The sequence below is a fragment of the Mustelus asterias genome, chromosome 4 (assembly GCF_964213995.1).
Source record: "Mustelus asterias chromosome 4, sMusAst1.hap1.1, whole genome shotgun sequence".
In the NCBI taxonomy this organism is placed as follows: Eukaryota; Metazoa; Chordata; class Chondrichthyes; order Carcharhiniformes; family Triakidae; genus Mustelus; species Mustelus asterias.
This window is the reverse complement of record NC_135804.1, coordinates 3568763-3595756: the sequence shown is the minus strand read 5'-3', so window position 1 is coordinate 3595756 and position 26994 is coordinate 3568763. Positions and strand designations below refer to the sequence as shown.

The 26994-nt window shown below is 47.3% G+C and overlaps 1 protein-coding gene across 1 annotated transcript in view; it reads right to left on the bottom strand.

The window, feature by feature from the left end:
• nae1 (nedd8 activating enzyme E1 subunit 1) overlaps positions 1-14308 on the bottom strand; it is a 40925-nt gene extending 26617 nt beyond the window's left edge. Inside the window, exons 1-6 of the mRNA XM_078210511.1 lie at positions 14200-14308; positions 10218-10321; positions 10071-10131; positions 6255-6285; positions 1361-1432; positions 105-184 (exon numbers count right to left, since the gene is read on the bottom strand). Coding sequence (XP_078066637.1) covers positions 105-184; positions 1361-1432; positions 6255-6285; positions 10071-10131; positions 10218-10321; positions 14200-14252 — 401 coding nt within the window. The 5' untranslated portion in view covers positions 14253-14308. The remainder of the gene's footprint in view (positions 1-104; positions 185-1360; positions 1433-6254; positions 6286-10070; positions 10132-10217; positions 10322-14199) is intronic.
• Positions 14309-26994: the final 12686 nt, after the last annotated feature.

Here is a 26994-nt window from a genome sequence, read left to right as displayed (position 1 = left end):
CTATAACCATTCAGGCAGGGAGAGTGTTCCTGACTTGTAAGATCCTGGAGGGAAGGGAAAACAATGATGGAAAAAACATCAATGCATTATAAAGCTCTGATTACCTTTCTGAGAGTTGTGTAGCTATCACCATGTCGAATCTGAGGAAGACTGCGGGATCATTCTCAAGCAGCTGTTCAAGGCTCTGAAATTGTCAACATTTCATTTCCCATCCGATTCCAAAAAAGGCATAAAAGATTATACAGAAAACATTTAGTTTCACATACAAATATCCCCCCATTATCCTTTCCTTCACAAAGCTGCCAACTACTCACACAATCTCAGCTGGACCATTAACTTCCTTCACTCACTCTGGCCTGTGTGACTCCTGTCCCATTCTCCGTGACTGACTTTGAATGTTATTAACCTCAGGACAGGCAATGAAGGTCAATGTCATCCACATCCCAGGAACAGATAAAGATGTGAAATGTAGATCCTGCTCCCCCCCCCCCCCCCACATTCTGTTGTCTTAGGTTAAAGTCAAAGGGCCATTGAGAGCTGGGTGCTTCAAAAAAAAAAGCTCCATCCTTACCCAGTGGCATCCCAACCAACACTCGCCCCAAACCATCACTCCACCCCCCCAACAGGGCTTCAACCACCACTCCCACCCCTAACCAACACCCCCCTCCCCTAAACAGCACTCAACCAACACTCACTCCCAACAACACCCAACTTGCACCCCCTTCCTCCAAACAGCACCCCAACCAACACTTACCAATGCTATCCCAACCAACATTCACCCCAAACCACCCCCCTCTCCCCTCAACACGCACAGCACCCAACCACCACTTCCACTAATGGTATCCCAAGAACAGAGTCAAAAACAAATTAACTGGTTTTTCAGCACGTGTTTTTTTGGTCAGATGCCATGAGGTAAAGCAGCTGTCCCATTAACTCAACTGTGCCTCATTTGGTGTAGAATATTACAACATAGTGGAAGGACATTCAGCCCATCTTATCGGTACTGGTTCTTTATAAGGACATGTCCGGTTAGTCCCACCCCCCGCTCTCTCTCCATAACCTGAATGTTGTTTTCCTTTAATCGAAATTCCTTTGGAAAGTTTCTATTGGCTCCGTTTACTGCTCCTTCAGACTGTGCATTCCCGACCGTAACTACTTTCATTTTCATCTGCCCGCTGGCTCTTTTGCAAATTGTCTTAAACCTGTGACCTCGAGTAACTGACCCTCCTGCCAGCGGAAGCAGCAGCTTCTGATTTTAATTGTGTGGAAGGACTTTGCAATATGACATTGTTTTGTTTCTAATGCTATTTTATAACAACTTAGGAAAGTCTTGTACGCGACTCGACAGCAACATCCTCACCTCCTCCATGAAGTTTCCGCTGACGTCACTATTCAGCTCCTGTAGGAGCTCTGTGGCTGCCTGGGCACGGTTCTGAATTGAAAAATCAGAAACATAAAAACTTCATTCTAAGAACATAAGAACTAGGAGCAGGAGTAGGCCGTCTGCCCCCTCGAGCCTGCTCCGCCATTCAATAAGATCATGGCTGATCTTTTCGTAGACTCAACTCCACTTACCCGCCCGCTCACCATAACCCTTAATTCCTTTACTGTTCAAAAATCTATCTATCCTTGCCTTAAAAACATTCAATGAGGTAGCCTCAACTGCTTCACTGGGCAGGGAATTCCACAGATTCACAACCCTTTGTGTGATTCATTTTGGTAGGACAAATTTAAATGTGGATTACAGGGTCAACGGCAGGGTTCTGAGGAATGTGGAGGAACAGAGAGATCTTGGGGTTCATATCCACAGATCTCTGAAGGTTGCCACTCAAGTGGATAGAGCCGTGAAGAAGGCCTATAGTGTGTTAGCTTTTATTAACAGGGGGTTTGAGTTTAAGAGCCGTGGGGTTATGCTGCAACTGTACAGGACCTTGGTGAGACCACATTAGGCATATTGTGTGCAGTTCTGGTCACCTCACTGTAAGAAGGATGTGGAAGCACTGGAAAGAGTGCAAAGGAGATTTACCAGGATGCTGCCTGGTTTGGAGGGTAGGTCTTATGAGGAAAGGTTGAGGGAGCTAGGGCTTTTCTCTTTAGAGCGGAGGAGGTTGAGAGGCGACTTAATAGAGGTTTATAAGATGATGAGGGGGATGGATAGAGTGGACGTTCAGAGACTATTTCCTTGGGTGGATGTAGCTGTTACTAGGGAGCATAACTATAAGTTTCGTGGTGGAAGATATAGGAGGGATGTCCGAGGTAGGTTCTTTACTCAGAGTGGTTGGGGTGTGGAATGGACTGCCTGCTGTGATAGTGGAGTCGGATACTTTAGAAACTTTCAAGCGGTTATTGGATAGGCACATGGAGCACACTAGAATGATAGGGAGTGGGATAGCTTGATCTTGGTTTCGGAAAAGGTTCGGCACAACATCGTGGGCCGAAGGGCCTGTACTGTGCTGTACTGTTCTATGTTCTAAGTTCCTCCTTAACTCAGTCCTAAATCTGCTTCCCCTTATTTTGAGGCCATGCCCCCTAGTTCTAGTTTCACCTGCCAGTGGAAACAACTTCTCTGCTTCTATCTTATCTATTCCCTTCATAATCTTGTATGTTTCTAGAAGATCTCCCCTCATTCTTCTGAATTCCAATGAGTATAGCCCCAGTCTACTCAGTCTCTCCCCATAAGCCAACCCTCTCAACTACGGAATCAACCTAGTGAATCTCCTCTGCACCTCCTCCAGTGCCAGTGTATCCTTTCTCAAGTAAGGGGACCAAAACTGTACACAGTACTCCAGGTATGGCCTCACCAGCACCTTATACAGCTGCAACATAACCTCGCTGTTTTTAAACTCCATCCCTCTCGCAATGAAGGACAAAATTCCATTTGCCTTCTTAATTACCTGCTGCACCTGCAAACCAACTCCTTGAGATTTCTGCACAAGGACACCCAGGTCCCTCTGCACAGCAGCATGCTGCTATTTTTTACCATTTAAATAATAGTCCATTTTGCTGTTATTCCTACCAAAATGGCTATCTCCAGCTATCTGCTACTTTCCCTTCCTTTCGGAAACATTAACAGCACAGAAACAGTCTGCTTGGCGGAGATGTTTATTCTCCACACAAGCTTCCTCCCACCCTATTTCACCGCTTTGTCAGCAGATCCTTCAGTCCCTTTGTCCCGTGTTTAGTGAGAGTCCCCTTAAATATATCCAGAACATTCACCTCAACCACCCCTGGTGATCAATCCACATTCTCAGCATTCTCTGGGTAAAGTACTTTCTATTGAATTCCCAACTGGATTTATCAGTGGCTCTTATAATAATGCCTCCGAGTTCTGGTCTTTCCTGCCAGTGGAAACCTCTTTACGGCACAGTGGTTAGCACTGCTGCCTCATAGCGCTAGGGATCCGGGTTCAATTCCGGCTTTGGGTCACTGCCTGTGTTCTCCCCCGTGTCTGTGTGGGTTTCCTCCGGTTGCTCTGGTTTCCTCCCATAGTTCAAAGATGTGCCGGTTAGGTTGATTGGCCGTACTAAATTGCCCCTAGTGTCAAGGGGATTAGCAGAGTAAATAAGAGGGGTTACGGGAATAGAGCCTGGGTGGGATTGTGGTTGGTGCAGTCTCGATGGGCTGAATTGCCTCCTTCTGCACTGTAGGGATTCTATGATTTACTAGGATGATCTTCTCAAACACCTGCATAATTAAGAGAAGAGCTCCAGTCTGTTCAATCTTCCAAGGTAGGTATCAGCTGGTCAGTTATCGGCTTTCTTCCATCTGAAAGATGCTGGATGTGCAGCAAACAGTCCAGTTCAGACGGGGCATCTTCATATGGCGCATCTTTGCTGGTGGCTGTGAGAACCAATTCTTGAGAGGCAGATTCTGGCACATGTACCGGACATGAAGCTATTGAATGTCATTGTCAGCGATTGTTCTGGTGTTGCCATCTGTTGCCAAGTTGCAGTGGTAGTGCCTGCTAGCCCAAAGGAGATTTCGCCATTTCAAGTAGTCAGTTAGTGACTCCCAGAGTGGGCGGTCAGTGTCCCTGGGCGGTCAGCGTCCCTGGGCGGTCAGCGTCCCTGGGCATCCAACTGTCTTCTATCCCGCAGGATGTGCCTGAGCCAAGGAAGCCGCCTCTGTTTGATCACAACCTCGGGAGTTCTGGCTTTGAGAGATGTGCCACATTCATAGTTTTAACCTGCCAGGATATACCCATAATGTGCCGCTGAGAAGGAAATTGTGGAGCTTCTTTCCTTTGCTGCAAGTCATCCATGTTTCAGAGCCCTGCAGCAAGGTGCCGAAAACACAGGCCCCGTAAACCAGCAGCTTGGTCCCAAAGTAAAAACAAAATACTGCAGATGCTAGAAATCTGAAATAAAAATTAAATGTGCCCGAAAAACTCAGCAGGTCTGGCAGCATCTGTGGAGAGAGAAACAGAGTGAACAGCATCTCCAGATGCTGCCTGACCTGCGGAGATTTGAGCAAATTCAGTTTTCAGTACAGGGATACAGGTGGTTGGTCTAGATAGGACAACGTGATTGGTACAGGCTTGGGGGGCCGAAGGGCTGTTCGTGTGCTGTACTGTTCTTTGTATTTCTGTTTGATCCAAAGAGTCAGCTTGACATTATTCCATAAACGTTTCAGGAGTTGGCCAAAGGCCCTGCATCCAGGGACAGATTCTCTGTCACAGGGGATCTGAGGCAGCGGAATTTGCGAATCAAGTCCAGCAAGGTGTTATCCAGTGTGATCAGGTGCAGAGATGTAACACTCTGCCCCGTGACCACAGTTTTATTGACACTTATAGACAGGGAGAAGTCATCCCAGAAATGGGAGCCAGAGTGCACGAGTCTGTAGCGGAGATTCTGTGTGGGCGAATAACTCAGCATTGTCCGTACAGAGGAAGGAGTCTTTGATCAGGACGCAATACGTTTCTGCCTTTGCTTTCAGTCTGGACAGATTATAGAGCTTGCCTTCTGACCTCGTATGCAACTAGGTTCCTTCCATATCGATAGAGAAGACAAAGGTCGGGAGTATGGAGAAGCAGCCAAACAGAGGATGCAGAGAGGTATAACTTTTCAGTTCCGGTACCTTCCCAGGAAATCTTTTTTGTACCTAAAGTTTATTTATTAGTGTCACACTAAAACTAGAGGGCGTAGGTTTAAGGTGAGAGGGAAGAGATACAAAAGTGTCCAGAGGGGCAATTTTTTCACACAGAGGATGGCGAGTGTCTGGAACAAGCTGCTAGAGGTAGTAGTAGAGGCGGGTACAATTTTTGTCTTTTAAAAAGCATTTAGACAGTTACATGGGTAAGATGGGTATAGAGGGATATGGGCCAAATGCGGGCAATTGGGATTAGCTTCGGGGTTTAAAAGAAAGGGCGGCATGGACAAGTTGGGCCGCAGGGCCTGTTTCCATGCTGTAAACCTCTATGACTCTAAGTAGGATTACATTAACACTAATTGCCCAGTGCCTCCACATCTTTTTTAAATTTGGAGACCAAACTGTGCACGGTACTCAGAATGTAGCCTAAACAAAGGTCTACACAAGTTCACCATAATGTCTCTGCTCTTCAATTCTATTCCTCTAGAAGCTAACTCCAACGTTGGGCCTGTTCTTTCTCGTGGCCCATTCGCCTCTCTGTCTCACTCTTCCCAAATGGCTCAATCCAGCTGTAGTGCGATTCACACAGGTTTTCACACCGTGAGCTCCACTCTGACTGCCCCAGAGAGCACACAGCTACAGCTTACACCCAACCCCGTTCCAGACCCCAGCCTTATCCCTCAGACCCTGTTCCAGAGCGCAGCCAAACCCGAGACCCCATTCCAGACCCCAGCCTTACCCCTCAGACCCTGTTCCAGAGCGCAGCCAAACCCGAGATCCCGTTCCAGACCCCAGCCTTACCCCTCAGACCCGTTCCAGAGCGCAGCCAAACCCGAGATCCCGTTCCAGACCCCAGCCTTACCCCTCAGACCCTGTTCCAGAGCGCAGCCAAACCCGAGACCCCGTTCCAGACCCCAGCCTTACCCCTCAGACCCTGTTCCAGAGCGCAGCCAAACCCGAGACCCCATTCCAGAGAGCACACAGCTACAGCTTACACCCAACCCCGTTCCAGAGCTCACAGAAACCCCGTTCCAGACCCCAGCCTTACCCCACCTCGAGTAAAGGCGTGAGTGCAGTGACCAGGCCCCAAGAGGAAAAAGACAATCTCCCTTCATGGAGCTATTCAATTCGCAGCTTCTGAATTTAAAGATGACACAGGAACCCACCTTTCCAATACTGTCTCTTGTCAGGAAGAAGCTGCAAGAGGATAAAATACAGTCAGTAAAGAGAATAAAATCTCGCAGCCACTTCTCACATCTGGTGTCTCAGAGCAGGAGATAATGAACTCATAACTCTAACTACAAAGACATTCAGACAGGAAGGGAGGAGGAACAGGAGGAGACCATTCAGCCCCTCGAATCTGTTCCATCATTCAGTTAGATCATGGTGCGTCTGTATCTGCTGGATAATGTCACCTTTAATCCCACTCACTTGTGAGATGATGGTGCCGTGGTATTGTCACTGGGTAGTGATCCAGAGGCCCAGATTAATACGATGGGACATAGGTTCTGAGAGTCTGGAATTGAAAGCTACTCTCGGTGATGACAACTATGATCAACTGTCATAAAAACCCATCTGGTTCACTAGTGCCCTTTAGGGAAGGAAATCTGCCATCCTTACCTGGTCTGGCCTAAAGTAAGAAGTCTCACACCAAGTTAAAGTCCAACACCTGATGAAGGAGCAGCACTCCGAAAGTCCGTGCTACCAGATAAACCTGTTGAATTTTAACCTGGTGTTGTGAGACTTCTTACTGTAGAATCCATAAAATCCCTACAGTGCAGAAGTAGGCCATTCAGCCCATCGAGCCTGCATATACAACAATCCCACCCAGACCCTATTCCTGTAACCCCACATACTTATCCTGGTAGTCCCCCTAAGACTAAGGGTCCATTTAGCATGGCCAATCAACCTAACCTGCACATCTTTGGACTGTGGGAGGAAACCGGAGCACCTGGAGGAAACCCACGCAGACACGGGGAGTACATGCAGACTCCTCACAGACAATGACGCAAGGGAATTGAACCAGAGTCCCTGGCACTGTGAGGCAGCAGTGCTAACCACTGTGCCACCATGCCGCCCACTGTGCCCACCCCAGTCCAACGCCAGCATTTCCACATCACAGTCTGACCTGCATGTGACTCCAGAGTCACAGCAACATGGTTGACTCTCAACTGCCCTCTGAAAATGGCTGAATGAGACACCTTTCGAGAAGGTGGTGTTGAAGAAGGCTTTTCACCACCACTTTCTCAAGGGCGATCAGGGCTGGCCGAGTCAGTGACAACCACACCCTAGGAAACAATAACAACCTTCCTTCAAATGAAAGGTATTTGCATGGACAGCAGCCACACCTGCCTTTTCGTGGGGCCAATGCAGCACTGTGCGTGTCAGCTGTGCTGCAGTTGGTAGCACTCTCGCCTCAGATTCACAAGTTTCTGTGCTCCAAGTCCCACAACAGGACTGGCGAACAAGGCTGACACTGCAGTGAAGTAGTGCTGCCCTGTCAGTGGTGCCAGCTATTGGGTAAGACGGTAAACTAAAGCCTGTCTTCAAGGCTGTACTTCCAAGAAGAGCAGAGGAGTTCTCCTCAACCTCCAATTGAGGTGATTCACACCTTAATCAGCAATCACAAAAGCAGGTTGTGTGGTCACATTGCTGTGGCTGCTGACATCAGAGATGACACTTGGGGCGACACGGTGGTTAGCACTGCTGCCTCACAGCGCCAGGGATCCGGGTTCAATCCTGGCCTAGGGTCACTGTCTGTGTGGAGTCTGGACGTTTCTCCCCATGTCTGCGTGGGTTTCCTCCGGGTGCTCCGGTTTCCTCCCACAGTCCAAAGATGTGCGGGTTAGATGGTTTGGCTATGCTAAATTGACCCTAGTGTCAGGGGATTAACAGGGTAAATATGTGGGGTTACGGGAATAGGGCCTGGGTGGGATCGTGGTCAGTGCAGACTCGATGGGCCGAATGGCCTCCTTCTGCACTGTAGGGATTCCATAACTTCAAACGAGTGCTCGAGATGTCCGGTGATTGTGAAAAGCACGACATAATTGCGCGTTTTTCTTTATTTGTTCTTTTCTTATTCAGGTCCCCCTCCCCATTTCCTTTTATCATACTTGTGGACAGTATTGGTGCCATTTGGTGAGGAGAGAGCGACTGGCTTCAATATCAAGGCAGCATTGGACCAGATGTAGCATCAAGGAGCCCTAGTAAAACTTAAGGCAATGGGAATCGGGGGGGAACTCTCCATTGATTGGAGTCATTCCCAGCACAGTGGTTGTTGAAGGCCAATCATCTCAGCCCCAGGACATCATTGCAGGACATCCTCCAGAGAGTGTGTTCTAGGCCCAGCCATCTGCAACAGCTTCATCAATGACCTCCCGATCATTAATATTAGAAGAGGGGATGTTGCACAATGTTCAGCACCATTTGCAACTTTTCAGATACTGAAGCACTTCATGCCCAAATGCAGCAAGACCTGGACAATATCCAAGTTTGGGGAGACAAGTGGCCGGTAACATCCATGCCACACAAGTGGCAAGCAATCAGCATCTCCAACAAGACAGAATCTGACCATCTACCCGTGACATTCCACAGCATTAACATTGCTGAATTCCCCACTCTCAATATCCTGGGGGCTACTATTGACCAGAAACTGAACCAACCCCCTGAATTCTTTTGTTACGGAGCCCCATTTTTGTTTCTTTTCTTGGCCCATGACCACCCCCTTTCACTTTCCATCAATATCCTGTCATTTCCTTTATCTTGCTTCCACTCTGTCCCGCACATTCACTTTTGTCCTTTCCTCACCCCCCCATATCCCTACCTCTGCACTTTCCTAAAACTTGTTACATCCTTAACCGTTCCCAGTTCTGATGAAAGGTCATTCATTATTTCTCTCTCCACAGATACTGTCTGACCTGCTGAGTATTTCCAGCATTTTCAGTTTATAATTCCAGATTCTCAGCATCAATAGTGCTTCACTCTGGCATCTCAACTCCTTCTGCCCGTCTTGCCCCAGTAATTGTCAACAGCCTTGCCAAAAGCTCTATCAATTGCAGTTTTGAAATTTTTAACTGACTTCCTTTAACCAAGGCCCGAAAACGGCTTCGATCGGGACCGCGCCCGATGCATTTAAATTGACTAAATGGGGTGCATGCCCAATTTGACTGGCACGTCCCCATTTACCACCGCGTTTTGCCCATCCAGAATCAGCGCGAAACAGACATGCTCCATATAAGTTCGATTCGGCGCTCCATCAGCGAGGGTTAATGAGGAGGTAGGTGCCTAGCATCCGACAGCTCTCTGCTTGAGATCGGCTAGGGGGGTCCACTGCCACTCTGCCCAACATCAGTAAGGGGAGGGGGGTGGGAAAGAGTGCAAGGGCCCGCGATCGGGGGGGGGGGGGGGGGGGGGGGGGGTGTGAGATAAGGCAGTCAGTAATGTTGTGGGGGGCTGGGGCAATGTCTGTGGGGGCCAGCGGGAGGGATTATCCGGCCCGGTAACGATGTGGCAGTGGAGCTGCATTCTATGATTATTTTCTGCACATGCGCAGTTGGAGGCGCCGATCGGAGCTGCAGGATTTCGGGCGCATTAAGCCCCGCCCACAGGCTTGTGCAGCGCGATTCGGAATCGCTGATATTTTTTCAGGCAGAGTGTGTATGAGGGCGCCTGAGAACGGGTCCAAATGTCGGATCTGAAGCACTCCCAGTTTCAAGTCCAGCCAGCGCTTAAAATCAAAATGGTGAAATAGGGCCCAAAGCGCAGTCGCCAAGCCTGAGGGAGAAATGGAAGGGAAGGACCAGTCAGGAGCAAGTGAAATCTTGGAATAAGAGTGATGACTGAGGTTGAATGCGGAGGGAGGGAGCTCTAGGATTGGGGTCAGGCAGCATGCTGGCCTGTTCGCGCTCCTGCACAAAACATTATATATTCAGCATTAAACTTCAAATGGACAAATTAAAACATTACAACGTTTAAAGACTTACTTATTGCCAACATCCTCCCCAGCGACAATGCTGCCATCTACTACGGTGAAAGATCCAATTCCTGGGGATGAGAAGAAGGGGAATTAATATTTCTAACAGGCTGGCTGTAATTTTGTGTTACTGGAATGTTAGCTGCTCCAATCTTACCGGGAAGCACCAGGTTCTTCAGGATTTCAGTGCCGGTGGCACTAGCGTTGATCAGACAGACGTGAGCAGCCTCCAATGCTTCCTGTCCATGATCCCCCCACAGCCTAGCGGAGGGAATGCAGACAGTGGAATTAAACTTTGCAAGCTCGCTGAAGCAGAGTGACAGACAGACTGACACAGGTTCACTAAGTAAATAACTGTGCACAGATGGAGTGAAGTCGCGCACAGCATCCATTGCTCTATTCCTGGTTTTGGTTGATCTCACTGCAGTGGGGGGGGAAATAAAATGCGTTCTATAGTTGGCTTGGGTGTGGCTGTACCTATCCTGCATTCATGTAGCATCATTAACATAGTATAACATCCCAAAGGGTTTCACGGGAGTGTTATTAAAAAAATAATATCAAACCCCTTGAGGAGATATTAGGTTAGAGGACCAAAAGCTTGGTCAAAGTGGCAGATTTTAAGGAGTGTGTTACAAAGAGAGAGGTAGAGATGTGTAGGAAGGGAATTAACATAACTAGGAGCAGGAGTAGGCCATCTGGCCCCTCGAGTCTGCTCCACCATTCAATAGGATCATGGCTGATCTTTTTGTGGACTCAGCTCCACTTACCCGCCCACTCACCATAACCCTTAATTCCTTTACTGTTCAAAAATGTATCTATCCTTGCCTTAAAAACATTCAATGAGGTAGCCTCAACTGCTTCACTGGGCAGGGAATTCCACAGATTCACAACCCTTTGTGTGAAGAAGTTCCTCCTCAACTCAGTCCTAAATCTGCTTCCCCTTATTTTGAGGCCATGCCCCCTAGTTCTAGTTTCACCCGCCAGTGGAAACAACTTCCCTGCTTCTATCTTATCTATTCCCTTCATAATCTTTTTTTCTATAAGATCTCCCCTCATTCTTCTGAATTCCAATGAGTATAGCCCCAGTCTACTCAGTCTCTCCTCATAAGCCAGCCCTCTCAACTCCGGAATCAACCTAGTGAATCTCCTCTGCACCCCCTCCAGTGCCAGTATATCCTTTCTCAAGTAAGGAGACCAAAACTGTACACAGTACTCCAGGTGTGGCCTCACCAGCACCTTATACAGCTGCAACATAATCTCGCTGTTTTTAAACTCCATCCCTCCAGCAATGAAGGACAAAATTCCATTTGCCTTCTTAATTACCTGCTTGCAAACCAACTCCTTGAGATTCCTGCACAAGGACACCCAGGTCCCTCTGCACAGCAGCATGTTGCAATTTTTTACCATTTAAATAATAGTCCATTTTGCTGTTATTCCTACCAAAATGGATGACCTCACATTTACCAACATTGTACTCCATCTGCCAGACCCTCGCCCACTCACTTAGACTATCTATATCCCTTTGCAGACTTTCAGCGTCCTCTGCACACTTTGCTCTTCCACCCATCTTAGTGTCATCTGTGAATTTTGACACACTACACTTGGTCCCCAACTACAAATCATCTATGTAAATCGTAAACAATTGTGGTCCCAACACTGATCCCTGAGGCACACCACTAGTCACTGATCGCCAACCAGAAAAACACCCATTTACCCCCACTCATTGCTTTCTTTTAGTTAACCAATCCTCTATCCATGCTAATATATTACCCGTAACACTGTGCACCTTTATCTTATGTAGATTCCAGAACTTGGGACAAGACAACAGAAAGCACAGCCACCAGTTAAAATTGGGGATGTGCAAGATAAGACCATAAGATATCGGAGCAGAATTAGGCCATTCAGCCCATCAAGTCTGCTCTACCATTCAATCATGGCTGATATGATTTTCATCCCCATTCTCCTGCCTTCTCCCCATAACCCTTGATGCCTTTATTGATCAAGAACCTATCTATCTCTGTCTTAAAGACACTCAATGACCTGGCCTCCACAGCCTTCTGCGGCAAAGAGTTCCACAGATTCACCACTCTCTGGCTGAAGAAATTCCTCCTCATCTCTGTTTTAAAGAAGTGTCCCTTCACTCTGAGGTTGTACCCTCAAGTTCTAGTCTCTCCCACTAGTGGAAACATCCTTCAGATGCCAGAATTAGAAGAGCGTAGCTATCTCTGAGATAGCTACGCTCCAGTGGGGGCTGGAGATCAGAGAGATAGGGAGAGGGAGGCCATGGAGGAATCTGAAAACAAAGATGATAATTTTAAAATTGAATATTGCAGATAAGGAATCAAAATAGTTCAGCCAGCACGGAGGTGATGGATAAACAGACTTGATGTGAGGCAAAATGTAGGATTATTGTCCAGTGACTGCTGCCTGGGATGAGGGTTAGAGCAGTGTAGAGATGCAAAGCCTGTTTGTAGGAACCCAGGTTCAATTTCAGCCTTGGGTCACTGTCTGTGCGGAGTCTGTATGTTCTCCCCGTGTCTGCGTGGGTTTCCTCCGGGTGCTCCGGTTTCCTCCCACAGTCTGAGAGACGTGCTGGTTAGGTGCATTGGCCGTGCTAAATTCTCTGTGTACCCAAACAGCTGGCAGAGTGTGGCAACTAGGGGATTTTCACAGTAACTTAATTGCAGTGTTAATGTAAACCTACTTGTGACACTAATAACAAATAAGTTATGTCAAGGGGGGGGGGGGGGCATCAGAGAGTGTGGGCAGTGAGTTAAAAGCAAACTTATTGTGGATGCTAGATTCTGAAAAAAAAAATAGAAAATGCCAGCAGATCTGATATTGAGGACATTTTCTCTTCCACCTTCGTTCATTGGAAAAAAGGTACAAAAGTCTGAGATCACTAACCAACCGGCTTAAGATCAGCTTGAGTCAGTGGCACAGTGCTTAGCACCACTGTCTCACAGCACCGGGGACCTGGGTTCAATTCTGGCTTCAGGTCACTGTCTTGTGTGGAGTTTGCACATTCTCCCCGTGTCGGCGGGTTTCCTGCGGGTGCTCCGGTTTCCTCCCACAGTCCAAAGATGTGTAGGTTAGGTTGATTGACCATGATAAATTAACCTTTAGTGTCAAGGGGACTAGCTAGGATAAATGCATGGGGTTAGAGGGATCGGCACTGGGTGGGATTGTGCTTGGTGCAGCTTCAATGGGTCAAATGGCCTCCTTCTGCACAGTAGGGATTCTATGACTCTATGATAAAAAACAGCTTCTTCCTGGCTGCCATCAGACTTTTGAATGGACTTACCTTGCATTAAGTTGATCTTTCTCTACACCCTAGCTATGACTGTAACACTACATTCTGCACCCTCTCCTTGCCTTCTCTATGAACGGTATGCTTTGTCTGTATAGCACACAGAAAATAATACTTTTCACTGTATATCATAGAATCCCAACAGTGCAGAAGGAGGCCATTCAGCCCATCAAGTCTGCACAAACCACAATCCCGCCCAGATCCTACTCCCGTAACCCCACATATTTACCCTGTTAATCTCCCTGACCTGAAGGGGCAATTTAGCATGGCCAATCAATCATAGAATCATAGAACCCTTCAGTGCAGAAGGAGGCCATTCGGCCCATCAAGTCTGCACTGACCACAATCACACTCAGGCTCTATCCCCATAACTCCATACATTTACCCCAACTAGTCCCCCTGACACTAAGGGGCAGTCCAGCATGACCAATGCACCCTAACCAGCACGTCTTTCCGACTGAGAGGAAACTGGAGCACCCGGAGGAAACCCATGCAGACACGGGGAGAATGTGCAGACTCCACAGAGACAGTGACCCAAGCCGGGAATTGAACCCGGGTCCCTGGAGCTGTGAAGCAGCAGCGCTAACCACTGTGTCACCCACATATATACCCCTGTATACTAGTACATGTGACAATAATCAATCAGATCTGATGTGTGTGGAGGGGGAGGGAGGGAGAGGGGGGGAGGGAGGGGTACCCAGGCTGGAAACACTGCCTCACTCTCCCCCACACACTGCCTCACACTGCCCAGCAGCCCCTGGGATAGGGTGAGGATCAGGCCTACCGCGGGCCCAGGGCTCAGGGCCCCCTCTCCCGGCCTCGGGCTCACCGCAGCTGCCGGTCATATTTCTCCTCCTTCCTCAGGCCGCTGCCCGCCGCCATGGAGCCGCTCAGGTAAATGCCGCTCCCCGCTCTGCCCGCCGCAGATTCGCCACCGAGACAATGGCAGCGGCTCAACAGCAGAGGGCGCAGTGAGCGCGGAAAGGGGCAGTGTCCCTGGATTGTTAAAGGGGCAGAGTCCCTGGTCTGTTAAAGGGACAATGTCCCTGGTCTGTTAAAGGGACAATGTCCCTGGATTGTTAAAGGGACAATGTCCCTAGACTGTTAAAGGGGCAGAGTCCCTGGTCTGTTAAAGGGACAATGTCCCTGGATTGTTAAAGAAGCAATGTCCCTCGACTGTTAAAGGGGCAGTGTCCCTGGATTGTTAAAGGGACAATGTCCCTAGACTGTTAAAGGGGCAGAGTTCCTGGTCCGTGAAAGGGAGATTGTCCCTGCTTTGTTAAAGGGACATTGTCCCTGGATTGTTAATGGAACAGTGTCCCTGGATTGTTAATGGAACAGTGTCCTTGGTTTATTAAAGGAGCAGTGTCCCTGGTCTGTTAAAGGGAGATTGTCCCTGGTCTGATAAAGGGGCAGTGTCCCTGGTTTGATAAAGGGACATTGTCCCTGGATTGTTAATGGAACAGTGTCCCTGGTCTGTTAAAGGGGCAGTGTCCTTCGTTTATTAAAGGGACAGTGTCCTTGGTCTGTTAAAGGGAGAGTGCTCCTAGTTTGTTAACTCTTACCTGGTGACGGTTGTTATAGAGAGATGTGGAGATGCCGACGTTGGACTGGGATAAACACAGTGAGAAGTCTCACAACACCAGGTTAAAGTCCAACAGGTTTATTTGGAATCACAAGCTTTCGGAGCGCTGCTCCTTCATCAGGTGAGTGAAGAGTTGGATTCACAAACAGGGCATATACAGACAAAGACACAATTGCAAGATAATGGTTGGAATGCGAGTCATTAAAGGTAATCAAGTCTTTACAGGTGTAGACGATGTGAGTGGAGAGAGGGATAATCACAGGTTAAAGAGGTGTGAATTGTCTCAAGCCAGGACAGTTAGTGAGATTTTGCAAGCCCAGGCCAGATGGTTACAGGTAGTGTGACATGAACCCAAGATCCCAGTTGAGGCCGTTCTCATGTGTACTTGGCTTTCAGTTTCTGCTCGGCGATTCTGTGTTGTCGTATTTCTTGAAGGCCGCCTTGGAGAACGCTTACCCGAAGATCGGAGGCTGAATGCCCGTGGCTGCTGAAGTGCTCCCTGACTGGAAAGGAACACTTCTGTCACACGGTGTCCATTCAGCCATTGTGGTAGCGTCTGCATGGTCTCGCCGATGTCCCATGCCTGGGGACAGTCTTTCCTGCAGCTAATAGAGAGTGACTGAACGAAGTAGAATCAGGTATGGCTCAATTGCTAGCACTCCTACATCTGAGTCACAAGTTCAAGGGTCCCACTTCGGAACCTAAACACAAAATAAAGTCTGAAACTCCAATGCAGCACTGAGGGAACACTGAATTTGCATCGGCTGCTGTCAATCAGGTGAGATTTTTGGGTTAAGAAATATATTTTCCTCACTGACATTGAGTTACTGAGTGTGGTTCTCACACCCTTCCAACTTCACCATCAATTCAATCAATCACACCTTTTGGTATATATGGCACTGGGTGCCAGTCTTATTCTTATATCTTCCATTTACCACACGCCATGTCTCAAATTACTCATATGCTATATCCTGAGGTAGATGGCTATCTCAGTTTGACCACATTCGTGGATAACAGTGCCTCCAACAATGTGACGCTCCCTCAGTACTGCACAGAGGTGGCAACCTAGATTGTGAGTTCAAGTTTAAGACTGGGTCTGATGTGAGGGAGGTGAGAAACAGGGCATGCAGGTGGCCATGTCCATCAATGTCCATCAGTTATTTTACATTCATAAAAATTCAACAGCAAAATACGCAAAAAAAGGAGAAAATGTATTCCTACCTTAGAATGAAGGCAACGTATGATTGGACAGCTAGAACATTCAATTTAACAAGTACTGGTTTAGCTCAGCAATTCTGAGCACGCTCTCTCCACGGCACATTGCACCAGGGTGACAGATAGCACTTACATCCCAGATCCTATCGGGACTTTGAATTATTGAACTCTGAGGGATGTTATGATCATGACTTCTTGTTTGAAATCCCAGTTATCCGCTCAGAGAATAAAGCCACAAGTTTCTATGGTTCTAAACAAACCTCACGATACATAGTTTGAAAAATAAAACGCTTAACAGTACCTATCTTATATTCCAACATTCTGAATTAGCACAAGGTAAATACAAAACAGGTAAACTGTGGTCAAACCCACCGCACTGCAGAATAAATAACAAAATGAACCAAGACAGTTCCCATTAATCTCTCAGCAACCTATCCAGACATCAGTGTCCACTGTGTGTCACACAATCTCATTAAATCTCTGTCTCCATCACGAGGGGGGTTTGAACTCTTCACTTCCAAAATTTTAGGCTGGAATTTTACCGACACACCCGTCCCGATTCTGGGGGTGGGCGAGTCTCGGAGAACGGCATTCTCCGTTGGCCTCGGGCGAGATCGTATGAACCTCGGGCGGACGTGCCGGTAAAATCCCACCCTTAGTCTCTACATTCCCTTAAAAGCCGTTCCAACTCTGAATGATTGCCTCAACAACTGCGCACCTCCTCATGGTTCAATCTCTTCTCCTGAGACTGTGCTCCACAGGAATCACAAAGCTGCACTCCTGCCACTAATTACTGGCACAATTCTAGTTCTATGGCTCCATCTCTTCCAGCTGTTAACTGCTTCAGTCAACACGGCTAAAACGTTTTAAGTATAGTAGACTCGCAGCTGCTTTAGTTGTATTTATCTCATTTTCTCAGTTAAATTTTAGTCTTCCCAGAGCTGATTTCCGATTTGTCCACCCAGGAAGGAACAGCACTCGGAACAGCACTTTCCAAATAACTCCAGTCACAAAATATTCCCCACAGCCCCTGGTTACAGTTTCCCGCAGAGCTCTCTGGAATGAGATAAGTTGGGCTGAAGGGCCTGGTTCCATGCTGTAAACTTCTATGACTCTGTGACCTGGATTGGGAATTCAGGATGATTTTTTGTCCTATAGTTGAGGGGGTCCCAGGCAAAGCTCCCAGTGGCCCCCAAAAGATCGCTGCCAAAAGGTCGTGAATGTAGCCCACTCCCTTACGCCAACCAGCCTACCATCCATTGACTCTGTCTACACTTCCCGCTGTCTTGGCAAAGCAGCCAGCATAATTAAAGATCCCACACACCCCGGACAGTCTGAGGTCACGTACCAACCGACTCAAGAACAGCTTCTTCCCTGCTGCCATCAGACTTTTGAATGGACTTACCTTGCATTAAGTTGAACTTTCTCTACACCTTAGCTATGACTGTAACACTACATTCTGCACTCTCTCATTTCCTTCTCTATGAACAGTATGCTTTGTCTGTATAGCACGCAAGAAACAATACTTTTCACTGTATGTTAATACATGTGACAATAATAAATCAAATCAAATCAAATCAAATCATGTAGGTACATCCACAGTGCTTTTAGGGAGGCAGTTCCAGCATTTTGACCCAGCGACAGTGAAGGAGCACTGATATGTTTCCTGTCAGGGGAACTTGCAGGTCGTGGTGTTCCCGTATGTCTGCTGCCCTTGTCCTTCTAGGTGATAGGGGCTGCAGATTTGGAAGGTGCTGTTGAAGGAGCCTTGGTGAGTTGCTGCAGTGCATCTTGTAGATGGTACACACGGCTGCCACTGTGTGTCAGTGGTGGAGGGAGTAAATGTTGAAGATGGTGGATGGGGTGCCAATCAAGCGGGGCTGCTTTGTCCTGGATGGTGTTGAGCTTCCTGAGCGTTGTTGGAGTCGCACCCATCCGGACAAGAGGCGAGTAGCTGGCAGATAGTGGACAGACTTTGGGTGACAATCAATATACTGGGAGTTACCATTGACCAGAAACTGGACTGGATTAGCCGTATCAATACTGTGGCTACAGGAATAGGTCAGAAGCTCGGAACCCTGCAGTGAGTAACTCACCTCCTGACTCCCTAAAGCCTGTCCACCAGTCAGTTGAGTAAATGCCATTTGATAGCAGCGTTGACAAGCCCTTCCATTCTACCCTAACCCTTGTGTTGCCCCGCCTTCCCAATCAGAAAGTGAGCAGACTTAACGCTACCCAGTTTGATGATTCTGGACTCTACCCTTTCCCCTTATGTTCAATACTTTTATAAACAACAAGTGGAAGTATTCAAAGATAATGAAAAATCAAACACGATAAGGTCACAGCGATTTCTCTCCTGGGTCCTGGATCCCAGCAGGATCCTGGAGGTGAACCTTCAATTCCAGGTGACTCCAGGGCAACCCTGGAGGGTTGGCAACCCCCCCCCCCCCCCCCCCCCCCAGGTGCTGCCATGGTTGAGATGAGAGGTACCCAACTCCGAATGTCTCCCTCCCACACAAGCGGGTGCATTCACCAACTGACCTCCTATGCGGCACGGTAGCACAGTGGCACTGCTGCGTCACCGTGCCTGAGACACGGGTTCGATTCCCACCTTGGGTCACTGTCCACGTGGTGTCTGCACGTTCTCCCCATGTCTGCGTGGGTTTCCTCCCACAATCCAAAGATGTGCGGGTTAGGTGGATTGGCCGTGCTAAATTGCCCCTTAGTGTCAGGGGGACTAGCTGACTAAATACGTGGGGTTACAGGGATAGGGCCTGGATTGGACTTTGTCAGTGCAGACGTGATGGGCCGAATGGCCTCCTGCTCTGTAGGGATTCTATGACCCTCTGTTGTGAAGCAAAGCAGCTTAATTATTCAACGGGTGTTCCCTTTTTCCCCCAGCGAATCCCCCAAACCATTCCCTTCCCTCCGCACCTCCTGACAACCCCCTCAAACAGTCTCTCCTTTGATTGGGAAACAGATGTCATTTTAATTTGGTTTTCTCAGCTCTCTTTCATCTTCCCGCCTGTCTGCAGTGTCTCTTTGATACGTGACTCGGATCACTCCAGCTCAGCAGGTTAATGGGTTCAGCTGCTTCGTGTGACAATTATACAAACCTATTCATTCGAATACTCTGCTTTCTGTCAACGTGTCACTCAGATATATCCGGTGGCATTGAATATCGACCTTTTCAGCAACAAGGTGCATTTATATATCGCCTTCAGCATACTGAAATGTCCCAAGACTCTTTGGGAGCAAAGTGTGATATTGAGCCGCATAAGGAGATTTTCTTTTGATTTTGATTTGTTTTTTTGAGTTTTTGATTTGATTTGATTTATTATTGTCACATGTATTAACATACAGTGAAAAGTATTGTTTCTTGCATGCTATACAGACAAAGCATACCGTTCATAGAGAAGGAAATGAGAGAGTGCAGAATGTAGTGTTACAGTCATAGCTAGGGTGTAGAGAAAGATCAACTTAATGCGAGGTAGGTCCATTCAAAGGTCTGACAGCAGCAGGGAAGAAGCTGTTCTTGAGTCGGTTGGTACGTGACCTCAGACCTTTTATCTTTTTCCCGACGGAAGAAGGTGGAAGAGAGAATGTCCGGGATGTGTGGGCTCCTTTGCTGAGGCAGTGGGAAGTGTAGACAGAGTCAATGGATGGGAGGCTGGTTTGTGTGATGGATTGGGCTACATTCATGACCTTTTGTAGTTCCTTGCGGTCTTGTGCAGAACAGGAGCCATACCAAGCTGTGATACAACCAGAAAGAATGCTTTCTATGGAGCATCTGTAAAAGTTGGTGAGAGTCGTAGTTGACATGCCAAATTTCCTTAGTCTTCTGAGAAAGTAGAGGCGTTGGTGGGGCTTTCTTAACAATATTGTTGGCATGGGGGGACCAGGACAGGTTGTTGGTGATCTGGATACCTGAAAACTTGAAGCTCTCGACCCTTTCTATTTCATCCCCGTTGATGTAGACAGGGGCATGTTCTCCTTTACACTTTCTGAAGTCGATGACAATCTCCTTCGTTTTGTTGACATTGAGGGAGAGATTATTGTTGCCGCACCAGTTCACCAGATTCTCTATCCCATTCCTGTGCTCTGTCTCGTCATTGTTTGAGATCCGGCCCACTACGGTGGTGTCGTCAGCAAACTTGAAAATCGAATTGGAGGGGAATTTGGCCACACAGTCAGAGGCGTAAAAGGAGTTTTTGGAGGGCCGAAGGGCCTGTTTCCTGTGCTGTACTATTCTTTGTTCTTTGGGAATAGTAAGGGGCTGAGAACACAGCCCTGTGAGGCACCGGTGTTGAGGATGATCGTGGAGGTGGTGTCGTTGCCTATCCTTACTGATTGTGGTCTGTGAGTTAGGAAGTTCAGGATCCAGTCACAGAGGGAGCGCACAGTGGCACAGTGGTTAGCACTGCTGCCTCATAGCGCCAGGGACCCGGGTTTGAATTCCCGCCTTGGGTCACTGTCTGTATGGAATCTGCACGTTGTCCCCGTGTCTGCGTGGGTTTCCTCCCACAGTCCAAAGATGTGCGGGTTAGGTGGATTGGCCATGCTAAATCGCCCCTTAGTGTCAGAGGGATTAACAGGGTAAATACATGGGGTTACGGGAATAGGGCCTGGGTGGGGTTGTGGTTGGTGCCAGCTGAATGGGCCAAATGGCCTCCTTCTGCACTGTAGGGATTCTATTATTCTAAGGTCAGATGATTTTAAGGAGCGTCTTAAAGGAGCAGAGAGGTGGTGGGGTGGTTGCAGCAAGAGAACTCCACAGCTTAGGGTCAAGCCAGTGGAAGGCATGGCCAGTGAAGATGGAAAGATTGAAGCTGAGGGTACACGAGAGGAACACAGATACCCTGGAGGGTTGTGGGGGCTTCTTGTCTCCCTTCCCCCTCCCACTATCACTCTTTTCCGGCCCCTCCCCTCCTCCTCCAGCAACACAAGCTGAACAAGGTCCCCACACTTTACACCACAGCACTGTCGATAACGGCTGTCCGACCCTGAGCTGTGACTCAACAACAACACCCTCAAATCCCAATCCAGAAACGCAATCCTGGCTGACACTCAGTACTGAGGGAGCCCCACCTTGTCAGAGGTGCATCTTTACAGGTGAAATGTTAAATCGAGGCCACTGAATTTCTGCCATGTGGATTTGATGATTCAATGAAATTATTTCAGACAGAAGAGGGTTTCTCCATGGCCAGTATTGGGGGTTTATAGGCTGATGCATTTGCTACAATACAATAATTACACCTTAAAAAGCTGTCAAACACTTGGGGATATTTGAGGATATGAAAGTCGCTGTATATAGGCAAGAATTTTTATCCCATTTTATCATTCTGAAATCGAATGATCGGTTTGACGAGAGCAGATATTCCCATGTCCAGCAGGGTGCAGTGTGGTCCACACTGCACGCTGAGTTAAGGGCAGTGATTCATTCACACCCTATCACTCGAGTCGACCCCAACCATAACTCCCGTCCACAACCATCAGACCAGAACTACACACAGCCTGCCTCACTCTGCTCAGAAATAAGCTGCAATCAAATAAACGGCACTGAATAATCTCTGCTCTCCCTGAGATGAATATTAAACATACTATAAACAACCATGTAGAGGGAGCTTTACTCTGTATCTAACCCCGTGCTGTACCTGTCCTGGGAGTGTTTGATGGGGACAGTGTAGAGGGAGCTTTACTCTGTATCTAACCCCGTGCTGTACCTGTCCTGGGAGTGTTTGATGGGGACAGTGTAGAGGGAGCTTTACTCTGTATCTAACCCCATGCTGTACCTGTCCTGGGAGTGTTTGATGGAGTCAGCGTAGAGGGAGCTTTACTCTGTATCTAACCCCGTGCTGTACCTGTCCTGGGAGTGTTTGATGGGGACAGTGTAGAGGGAGCTTTACTCTGTATTTAGCCCGTACTGTACCAATGCTGGGAGAGAGTCTCAATGGTTTGAGTGGACATTGCACGCTCCATCTCGAAGGTCCCCCCCCCCCCCCCCCCCCCCCCGCCCCCCACCCTGGTGCAGACAAGATCACAGAGGAGTTGGAGGCAATTGATGAGATCCCCACCTCTGACCACATTCGACTTTGACCTTTGGATAGCCATCAGGACGGTCCCAGTCGCAGACTCACAAGAATGCTCCTGCCCTGACCCTGACCTTGACCCCTGCCCACGCTGGATCAGGACCCAGGCTGGGGACTGAGGCAGAGCCAGCTAAACAGACAGCAACTGCAATCTCTCATTCTCAACATCAGTTTTTAATCATCAGTTACATTTTCTTAAGCACATCGTCACACTCTTTTGGGCCTTGGAAGGATTGGTGTGGAGTTTTGGAAGGATTTTTCTGGCCAATTCAACAACCTGCTCTGACCCAGGTCAACTCTCCCTCCATGGCTAACACTTCCTCCAATGGGAACTGAACCTGGGACTTGAAGCTAATACACCCTTTAGAATGGACTCTAACACTTTCTCAGTGACAGATGCTAAGCTAACAGATCTATAGTTAACTGTTTTCTGTCTCCCTCCTTTTTTGAATAAAGGCATTGCATTGGCAGTTTTCCAATCCCCTGGGTCTTTTCCAGAATTTAAGGAGTCTTGGTCGATTACTACCAGTGCATCCACTATCTCTGTAGCTACTTCCTTTAATATCCTCGGATGCAACCCATCAGCTCCAGGGGCCTATTGGCCATTAGCCCCATTAGTTTCCCAAGTACTTTTTCTCCAGTGATAGTTATTGGCTGCAATGCTCTAGCCATTCACACTGGTGGGATTCTCTGGTGATACCAAAGGCACTCCCCACCACGGTGAGGGGTGCATTCAACAGGAAACCCCATTGACAATGGTGGGACATTAAGATGCTGCCACTGGCCAATGGTGACCACCTCTGAAACACAAGGCGGGTGACGTAGAAAATCCCACCTGTTGTATTTATTTCCTCCCCCGCTTTTGCCCCTTGATTATTGAGTATTTTTGGAATGTTATTAGTGTCTTCCACCGTGAAGACTGATGCAAAGTATTTGTTTAACTCTCCTGCCATTTCCTGGTTCCCCATTATTATTTCCCCAAATCTCATTCCCTAAGTTTTCCTTCAAATAACGATTCCTTCGCAGAGAATTCCAACGCTCACTCTGCATAGTGAATTTTCTGTCAAACTTTCCCTTTGATTCTGGGGCGGCACGGTGGCACAGTGGGTTAGCACTGTTGCCTCACAGCGTCAGGGACCCGGGTTCGATTCCCGGCTTGGAGTCTGCACGTTCTCCCCGTGTCTGCGTGGGTTTCCTCCGGGTGCTCCGGTTTCCTCCCATATACCAAAGATGTGTAGGTGGATTGGCCATGCTAAATTCTCCCTCACTGTATCTGAACAGGCGCTGGAGTGTGGCGACCAGGGGATTTTCACAGTAACTTCATTGCAGTGTTAACGTAAGCCTTACTTGTGACACAAATAAATAAACTTTAAACATTTTGATATCTTGCGCACATTTTAAGTAAGTTTTTATCCCAAATAGGAGCTGAATAGTTTTCTTTCACAAGGGTTGGTGGGAGGGGTGGGGGGGGGGGGGGGGGGGGGTGGGGGGGGGGGGGGGGGGGGGGGGGGGGGGGAGGTTGAGGTTTGGATGTGGGAGGGGAGGGGAATCTGGAATGAAGCAACATGGACAGTGAGAGTGCGAGTGAGCCACGCTTTCAATTCATCACGGTATTAGGTTATTCTATTCACTGATCAATTTCCCTTTACAGGATAATCACTAATTTAAATCACATCGGCTTGAGATAATATAGTTTATGTCTGAAGCCATGGAATAGGCTTTTAATTTATTGTGGAATTGAGTGTTATATACACTGGGATAGCTTGCTCAGCTTAGCAAGGATCTTATCACATTAAAATAAATAAATTATCCTCAAATTTAATGGCTTACTCCTGATCCCAAGCCCTCCGTCCCTCTGAATTGTCTGGCTGAGGATGCTGAATAAAAATCAGATTCTGTGATCATTTATCTCATTCCTCTTTTGTGGGATCTTACTGTGCCCAAATTATCAACATTACAACAGCGATTCCACTTCAAAGGTATTCCACTGCCTACAAAGCATTTTGAAAACTCTTAGAATCATTGACTCATACAGCAGAAACCCAGGCTATTCAGCCCATCATATCTGTGCTGGCTCTTTGGTAAAACTGTCCAATTCTCCCCATTCTTTTGCCCTATGGCCTTATTTTTCCTCCTCCAAGTATTTATCCAATTCCCTTTAGAAAGTTACGATTGAATTTGCTTCCACTGCCCTTTCAGGGAGTGCATTCCAGGTCACAATAACTCACTGCGTAAGAAAATGTTTACTCACTAAACTAAATGGCAGCAAATAAACAGTGAGAAACATTTAAAGAAATTATTCAAATTCAGCAAAAATATGTTCCATTAAAAAAAAACAAATTTGCAGCAAGGAAGGTTCATCTGTGGTTTACCAATGAAGGTAAAGGATTGTACTGGATTATAGAGGCTTAGAATGTTGCAAAGAACAGCAGTGTTGGGATTTGAAATGTAACCAATCTGACTGACCCCTCTGCTTTCCATAGTCATGTGACTATGCCATGAGGCTGCCTGGGGAGACAGACATTTTAAGATCAATTCGATAAAGCCTCTCACAGAAATCAACATTGAAGAAGATGCTGCCAGACCTAGTGAGATTTTCCAGCGTTTTCTCTTTTGGTTTCAGATTTCAGCATCCGCAGTAATTTGCTTTTGTTGAAAAAGACTGCTATCCTTATACATCAAACGTGATGTGTACATAGAACATAGAACAGTACAGCACAGAACAGGCCCTTCGGCCCACGATGTTGTGCCGAGCTTTATCTGAAACCAAGATCAAGCTATCCCACTCCCTATCATCCTGGTGTGCTCCATGTGCCTATCCAATAACCGCTTAAATGTTTCTAAAGTGTCTGACTCCACTATCACTGCAGGCAGTCCATTCCACACCCCAACCACTCTCTGCGTAAAGAACCTACCTCTGATATCCGTCCTGTATCTTCCACCACGAACCCTATAGTTATGCCCCCTTGTACAAGAGGATAGGACTAGGTTTGTGAACTCTGTAAACGTGCAGAGGAGACACCGAGAGCCCAGAAACACAGAAATGTTCAAATCTGCAAAATAAAGCTGCTGGAAACAACAAAGGAAAACAGACAAAGGGTGCAGATGAGCTCAGAAAGACACATAGAAAAGTACAAATCTGCAAAAAATTAGCTCCTGAAAAAAGGACAAAAGAAAAGCACACAAAGGCTACAAGTGAAATTATGGACAGCAGAGAAAAGGACCAAGGAAATACGGACAGAGGCTGCAAGTAAATTACTGAGTGAGTAAAAAATGGCTACAGTAAATTTTCCAATCCCATCTCCAGTCCAATTGAAAAATGGTGCATGGCAAAACTGGCAGTTTTTCCACTTACAGTGGCAAACTATGAGATTGCAACAGATTTAGTTAAGAAGCCTGAACTGATAAGAGTAGTCAGACTCCTAACACTGCTGGGGAGGGACTGCTGCAAAGCATTTACCACTCTAAATCTTACAGATGAGCAAAGCAGATGGCAGAGATTTTGGAAGCCTTGAGTGCACATTTTGAACCCCAAGTGAATGTTACATATGAATGTTATGTATTCAACATTCGAGTTCAGAGTGAAAATGAGACCATTGAATGGTACATCATGGCAGTAACACTGCTAGCAGAATCATATGAATTTGGACAGCTAAAATTTGATCTGATTAAAGATAAATTAGTCTCAGGCATGAGCGATCAGTTGGTGAGAGCAATTCTACTACAAGATGAGAAACTGATGCTGAGGAAAGTGCTGTGCTGAAATCCAGAAGTTGTAAAACATCAGTTAGAGCATATGCATGGCAGAGCAGACCAGGGGATATATTCTGCTGAGGGACAGACCAATCTGAAAGAAAGGAGCTATCACAGGCAAAGAGCAGGATGCAAATGCTGCAGAGCACAGCATGCACGGGAGAAGAAGAATTGTCCAGCAAGGGGAAAGCAGTGTTTTAACAGCAAGAAGCAAAATCATTTTGCACATAAGTGTATGCCCAGAAAAAAAGCAAAACTTGTCTACATGGATGGCTAGTAGAGAGATATCTGCAAACGAGTCTAATGGAGAACTAAACACAATACATCAGGTTGATTCAATCAAGTCTATAGACAACAAATGGTTTGTGATTGTTACCGTATCGCAGAGTGAAAATAGCATGGGAGCAAAAAATGTCAAATAGACACTGTTGTGTAATGCAGTACAATCACCTTCACAGATCTGTGCAAAGTGACTCAGCACGGTGATCGGAAAGTTATGCCCTCGAGAGTAAGATTGAGGCTAAATGATGGCGTGATACTCATAGCAAGAAGATAGATGAGTCTGACAGCCCAACGCAATGGCAAGAAGGAAGATCTGGAGTTCCAGATCAAAGATGCGACACAACGACCACCCATTTCAGCTGAAGCAAAAGGGAATAGAATGTTACAGTAAACTAGCCAGGGACATGAAAACAGATTGTCAGAGCTTTTGGAAGTATATAAAAGTAGAGTAGCTAAATTAAACATTGGGGCTTTGGAGGCCAAGGCAGGAGAAATTCTCTTCATTAAAGGACAAAAATGTTGAATAAATATTTTATGTCTGTCTTCGTAGTAGAAGATTCTAACACAATCCCAGCAGATTGGAAGTTAGCCGCTCTCTTTACCCGCCTCTCTCTCCAATCTCTCTCTTCCCCCTTTCTCCTGACACTCTCTCTCTCTCCATCCCCTCTCCCTCTTTTGTCTCTCCCAAATCTCTCCCCCT